This window comes from Echinops telfairi, unplaced genomic scaffold, assembly GCF_000313985.2.
Source record: "Echinops telfairi isolate 266 unplaced genomic scaffold, ASM31398v2 ScPeMD7_18;HRSCAF=68, whole genome shotgun sequence".
Taxonomy (NCBI): Eukaryota; Metazoa; Chordata; class Mammalia; order Afrosoricida; family Tenrecidae; genus Echinops; species Echinops telfairi.
The window spans coordinates 89029204-89036382 of NW_022103915.1; the positions used below are offsets into that span (position 1 = coordinate 89029204).

Sequence of the window (7179 nt, forward strand, 5' to 3'; positions counted from 1 at the left end):
GGACTGGCTGCTCTAATTGGGAGCATCGTCCTCATGGCCTGGTGGGCCAGGATGTACTCCACTTTCTCCTCCTCCCCCTTCATCTGCTCCCACAGTTCAGCTTTTTTATATACGTATAAAAGACAAGATCCAATAAAAAACATCCAGTGGTACTAAAATCAAATGAATGTGGAACCCAGACTGTAACACTGAAATATAGTTTGTTTTTAAGTTCCTTTCAGTAAACTTGTAGAGTAGTTACCTGAGTTATTAATGTATGGTCCTGACTTAGTTTCTTTCTTTTTTTTTTTGAACAGAATACTTTTTAGTAGCCACATTAACAGATAAAATAGGTAACTTAGTTTCTTTCAAAGATAAAAATCATTAACAATTTCTTCTCACCTGATGAACCTCTCTTTTTTCCTATTTAAAAAACAAACCACACTGCCATCAAGTCAATACTGACTCATAGCGACCTTGTAAGACAGGGTAGAACTGTCCCTGTGAGTCCCTGAGATTTTGACTGTTTATGAGAGTAGAAAGCCCTGCTTTTCTGCTGTGGAGCTGCTGCTGGTGGCTTCAAACTGCCAACCTTGCAGGTCACAGCCCAACTCATAAGCACTTTTACCAGAATACTGTAGAGCGAGAGATACCATGGTTGTGGAAGAGCAAAGTTCGAAGAAAAAAAAAAGTAGGCAAGGTATTTGCAACTTTGCTTAATAGTCCAACCAAAACTCTTGAGTTGAAAAAACTTGTATGGGCCTAGAATGAGTCACGAGTGAATTGTGCCGCGGACACAAAGGGATGATGCTTCAGTCTAAGCTCAGCTCACGTTCAGATAACATACAGTGCTTGTGTTAGTGCGTTAAAACATTTGTCATTGTGATCTTTTTTTGTACTTTATTAAGTGTAAAATTTCGTAACCATGGCTCCAAAGAAAGTTAATGATGCCAGCAATAAAGCTAAGAGGAAAACTGAGACCCATGATTGAGAAAGAAATCCTTAGATTTGAACCAGGTCACTGCTTGTCTGATTTGGGGGCTGAGTACATGGCTAAGTTGGCATTATCAACATTTTTGATGGGAAAAAAAAATGTGATTAAAGTGCCAGTGTGGCAAAAGGTGTGAAATCATTAATCCCCAAACAAAATGGAACCCAAACCATCAAAGGAGGTTAAAAAGCTCCTGTTCTTTTGGCTGAATCAGAAACAACTCGATGGCAGTAGTGCATCCAGGACAGTGAGATATTAGAGAAGGCTAAAACCCTCCACCGTTACTTTATGTTTATTTATTTGTTGTAAATTATTGTTAAGTGGGTTAATTTTATTTTCATAGTAAGCTTATACGTAATTTTTGGGTCTCAGAACCAATTACTTGGTTTTCGATTATTTTGGGAAAAATATGATTAATTTTTTACCTTTTCTGTGTTTGAACACAAATTTGGAAGGAATTGAATTCAATGGCTGAGGAATAGCTAGTTTGTAGTAATTTTCAATGTTAACTGCACATTATAACCATCTGGGCAGCTTTTTCCAGTCATGTTGCCCGGCCTCTACTCGAGGGCAGTTAAATCAGAATTTTTGGGTTGGGGCTCAAGCTTGAGTTGTCTTTAAAGTTTCACAGGCAATTTCAGTGTGCACCCAAAGTTGCAGACCAGTGCTATGTAGAAACCCATGAAATGAAACCTAGTGAGTGTGTGTGTTTTCTTTTCATAAAGCTACATCATTTGTGCTGTCTACCTTAAGGTTTCAGAGGCAGACCTGGTTTTAAAGTTTGACTTTACCATTTACAAGCTCTGTGACTAAGCAGAATCCTTAGCCTGATGCTTTTGTTTCTGTGGTGATTACAATAAGATCATGATGTAAAGTTTTTACTGCATCGCAGAGCACAAAGTAGGTTCTTAACAACTTTTGGTTTCCTTCTCTTTTACTTGCAATCTGCATAGAGGTTATACATATTTGATTGATTTAAGGTGTTTCACAAAAACCAAACACTGCCATCACGTCGACTCTGACTCATAGCAACAGCCTAATTAATTATCAGGTGAAATCCATTCCTAATAACAAAACCAGTCTCTTACATCACCAACAGGTAAATTAACAGAGGGCTCAATGTACTGAGCTCCCTTGTCTAAGCATAGAGATAAAGTGCTATACTTTCAGGTGAAAGTTATCAACTGAGAACTTGCTATAGTTACCTGATAAAGTATACCAACTACTATGATTTAGTTATTTGTGAGTGTGTGCTGAAGGAGCTAGTCACCTCTTAACCAGAGGGATTTTTTGTGACGGGTTTTCGTTAAACCTGAATGCATAAGCTCTGTGAATAATAAAAATTAAAAAAAATCCGTTTTAAAAAAAAAATCCTATTCTTTGTTAAACAAACATGTTCTTTTGGATGTCTTAGTCTAACAGCGTCTAGATCTATGCCTCACATCAACTATATGTGTTTGTTAAGTATTTGCTTAATGAGTTTTTCTGCCTGAAGGATTAAAAACCACTTCTGATTGATATGACACCACATCCCATGCTTTAAGATGAAACAACGAAAGCTTGAAAATTGTGTCTGCTTTGTTTTCTAAAGTTGATGGGGTGTCATAGGGCAGTTTGTAAAATGAAGGGTTCCCCAGTCTTCTTGCTCCCGTGAAATAGGAGGGCAGAGGTTGCGATACTGAAGTGCACACAGGGATGGCAGTGTTTAGGTAAAGGAAACAAGTGTGTGAACACTCAGTGAACGACAGTCCATAAATTAATTGTGCATAGTCTCCAGCTTTCCGAAGCTCGGGGGGGGGGGGGGGGCAGCCCAAACATTTCTTGGAGTTCTTAAGCTTAATAACAATAAGCAGAGGGTGGAGTGCCTCATCTTCCAAGTGAATGATAAACATTGTGGAAGGCGGGTCTTCAAGCATTCCACTCCCTTTGGGCTGCAGGTCACGTGAGCTTAAAGTACTTCCCGATTCCCAGCCACTGTCTCCTGGAAGCTGCGATCAGAATCTGAACGGAGGACTGCAAGGAAGAGGCAGGCAGGAAAAAGGGGCTGGGAAGAAGGTTAGATGCAGAAAGAACGAAGTAATTGTAACAATGCCACACTTTACCGTGACTAAAGTAGAGGACAGAGAGGAGGGAATTCTAACTTCAGTTCTTGACGATCCCACCTCAGCAGAAGTAAAAGCCCGGATTCAGGATTCAGACAAGCCAGGTGAGCCACTCACGTTGGGAGCTTTTGGAAAAAATAGAGATTTCCGGAAGAAATGTGGTAACTCAACTATCCAAATTTCATAGTGATTTCTTAAAGAAAAAGGTATAGTGTGTTTTTCAGTCAACTGTTTCATTCCTTCATATTATCTGATAACTTCTTTTCCCACTCTTGTTTGCTTTCCCCCCTACAACGAGTTCTGTGTTTCATTATCTACAGGTGAAATTGAATCACTGGTGTTGTATGAAAGGGCTTGCAAACAAAAAAAAGCTCAACAAAAGCTACTTGATGCTGAATTTAAAATTCCCTTTGTGCTCATAGTTCAAATTATATCTAGAAAAGACTCTAAAGCCCACTAATGGGCAACACTGAAATGTAGCTTTTTACAAAACATTACATAAAGGAGGAGCACGGCCCAGTAGTTTTGTACAGTGGACTTTGACTGTACTTGTGACTTCTCAAGTTTTTCAGTATTTTGCCTCAGTTTACCAGCTAGACAGTAATTCTTTAGTAACTGTCTAGGAATTGTTTAACGAAAGTTACTGTCATCATGGTGACTAGCAATAACGTTAGCTTTAATAAAGGTGCTTGACATTATTTGATGGATGTGATTATTATTTTCTCTAAATGGTAACAATTAACACTTGCTAGGGGAATTGTGGCTTTGAATTTTTTAAACATGCAATTAAAATCTTAGTTAATGTTAGGATATTTAAGTACAGTAGTTTGAAACATCTTATTTTTGAAGTTTGTAAATTTCACAAATTGTCACTGACCTTTAGTGAGTGACTGACTGCAGGTTATGGGATAACATTCTCGAGGTTCCTTTGAATTCTATGGCTGAGTTTTCCTGAAAGCAGTAACATATCGTAGCAGTTCCTTGCTGTAAATTGACAGTTAATTCACTCCATTTCTTAACAAGCGTTCATGAATTTTTTAAAATTTAAAATGACTTTTAATCTCTAACTTAAAAGATAGGAGCTTTTTTCTCGATAGTCACACTTTAAAAAAATTTTTGTTTAGTGAGAATTTGTTAGGGAAAGATAAAGGAAAAACGTTTTATGTAAACCCTTGGTCGACTAGGTTATTTTAATTTTGCTGAGCTGTCAGGGTGATAAGGACGTGAAAGTAAATGTAGCCTTAACTTGGAACTTGAACCTGATTGTCAGAGACTAGCTCTAAGCAGCTTCGTTCTCTCCCCAGCTTGTGTTTGTTTGCTTCATTACTTAGGCCTAGGTAATAATCTTATTAGGCGTCTTTCTTTGCTATTGTCTTCATTAATTCACAAATTTCAAACAAATGAAGTTTATCTCTACTTCATTTCACTTCATTGTTTTGTTCAGTTTTGTAATTTATTTTCTGTTGTGTTGAGAATACACAGTACAAAGCAGAACATACACCATTTCCACAATTTCAGTTCAGTAATATTGATTACATTTTTCAATTACCCAATGATTTTTATTCTCTTTTCTGAATCATACCTCTCTCCTAGATAAAATCATTGCCCCTTAATTTCCTGTTTAATTTTTGGGTTATTGTTGATTGGATCCCATAAAGATTGTTCTGAAAAGATTAGAGTGTTCAGGGCAGTTACTAAATTAAGCTGTTATTTAGTTTTAGGGAGACGTGGGAAAATGTTTTTGGTTTAAGGCTTAAGATTAATCTAGGGCAATAGTCTCCCAGTTCATCCAGCCTCCTTGGCTTTCGAAAACCATGGAACTTTAAAATTTTGTTTTACATCCCATTCCCCCCTTTTGATCAGGATTCTTCTATAGAATCTTTGATCAGAATGCTTAATAATTGTAGTCCAGCGCCATCCTATTACTTTAGTCTCTTGCCAAAGGAAGTAAACTGTTCATAGAGGCAATTAGCCACACATTTCCCAACTCTCCTCCTTTCTCTATTGCTCCAAGGTCAATAACGAAAAAAATTAATTTACTGCTATTGAGCCCATGCTGACTCATAGCAACCATACAGGACAGTGTAGAACTGCCCGCTGTAACTCTACAGAAATAGAAAACCCCACATTTCTCCCTTGGAGCCAGTGGTGATTTCAAACTGCTCACCTTGCAGATCGTTGCCCACTGAGTAAGCACTGAAGCTAACAGGACTTCTCTAAAGTGTTGTGTACCTGGGGTAATTGCTTGTAAGGTTTTAAGGTCCCAGGCACTAAGCAACAAACTAGGAGGCAGGACAAAAGTACTAACGTTACTTATAACTGGGTCGTCCCCTGATAGCATGACACTAAACCTCAAACCAAAGAACCAAATTCCATGAGGTGTTTGGTTGTATATCAGCTGCCTCACAGCTGTGTGTGTGTGTGTGTGTGTGTGTGTGTGTGTGTGTGTGTGTTTGAAAATTTGCAGCTTTGAACAATTCTGCAATTTTCAGAGATACAACTTATCGACAGCAATTAGAATAACTGGTGGTGTAACTATATCCTTAATTGGTGTGATTATTTTTTTCCTCCCATCACTCAGAAATTGAAACTCCCTGTTCCATAGGGCTTCCAGGACTGAGTCTCCATGGAAGCAGAAGGCTACATCTCTCTGCCACAAACTGACACTTTAGTACTTCATAAGTAATTACTCTTCTTCCCTCTCCTTCATCCCGGTAACCACCAAGAAGCTTTGTCTGTACACATTTCCCTATTCTTTCTGTAAAAGTGAAGTCATATAATATTTTTCCTTTTGTGGCATTAACCTGATGGCAGTGGGTTTGGTAGAAAAATCTGTAAAAGTTATGTCTGTTTCACTCAGCATGTCTTCAATTGCCTGCCATCCATATTGTAGTATGTATCAAGACTTGAGCATTTTCTTTATGGCTGAATCTCACTGTTTTTTATTTTCTTTCTCCACTATTTCACTTTTACCAGTTCTATCAGTATTTGGGAAAATCTGCTTTTTTCAGATTAGAATAGTAGTTAAACATCATCTGATCTATTAGCAGCCACCTAGAAAAGTTTTTAGGAGCCCTGGTGGCTGTCACAGTGAGAAGAGCATTGGGGTGCTAAACACAAGGTCAATGGTTCAATCCACCAGTTGCTCTGAGGAAGAAAAATGAGGCTATTTGCTTAAGTAAATATTTAAAGTCTCAGAAAACCCATGGAGTGGTTCTGCTCTGCCCTATTAGGTTGCTATGAGTCAGAATTAACTTGATGGCAGGGGTAGAAAAGTTGTAAAATTACTGTTAGCAACCAGCGCTTTAATAAGTGACTGTGCTACAAGTTGCCATCCAGTCGGTCTCAACTCCGGTAACCCCGTGTGTGTCCGAGTAGAAGTGCGCTTCCTACGGTTTTCAGTGGCTGATTTGGGGAACTAGATTGCCAGGGCTTTCTCCCAAAATGCGCCTGCATTTATTTGATTCACCAGCCTTTCAGTTAACATTCAAGCATAGTAACTATTTTTTACTACTCTGGGACTTCAGTAACAGTACTAGACTTAGTTTATTTTCTTGTAATTTCTTTGCATATTGCTTGAATTTAATAAGGCTTTTTTTAAATGTTGGTGTTTCCCATGCCAGGCCAGAAAGTATCTCCTTGAATGAATTACTGTTCAAAGAACAAGTAATAATACATATCTTTAAAATATATATGTATCTAAATTGTATTTATCACATATGTGAAACTAGAGTAAAGAAGACAGAGAAAAAGGGAAAAGTATATGAGACAATATAAAAGGTTGTTTTTGTTTTGCTTACTTTTTAACCTAGGAGTAAAATGTTCTTTTTGGAGAAGTTGCTTGAAGTTCAGTAAATTATAGCTCCATGGTCTCCTGCGTTAAAAAACAAACCTACATTGATTGTGGTTTTGTTGCAAAGACTTCTAACACTGATCACTTATACAGTATAGTCATTTTTCTCTTGTGTGGGTTTCTTTCTAAATCTGTGAGAAGAGGAAGCTATATTTTATCAGGGGCTCATACAACTGTTATCGCAATCCATACACACATCAATTGTGTAAAGCGCATTTGTACATCATTCTCAAAACATTTTCTCTTCACTTAAA

The 7179-nt window shown here is 37.8% G+C and overlaps 1 protein-coding gene across 4 annotated transcripts in view; it reads left to right on the forward strand.

Moving 5' to 3' along the window:
- The window catches only part of SLC12A6 (solute carrier family 12 member 6), a 103248-nt gene that overhangs the window by 19185 nt on the left and 76884 nt on the right, over window positions 1-7179 (forward strand). Inside the window, exon 1 of one of the 4 annotated variants that reach the window (XM_004712671.4) lies at window positions 2984-3176. The exons of 2 other annotated variants lie outside the window; for them this stretch is intronic. In XM_004712671.4, coding sequence (XP_004712728.3) covers window positions 3059-3176 — 118 coding nt within the window. In that variant the 5' untranslated portion in view covers window positions 2984-3058. Of the gene's footprint in view, window positions 1-2983; window positions 3177-7179 lie in introns of those variants that run through there. One more of the 4 variants, XM_045287882.1, reaches the window with a different exon arrangement.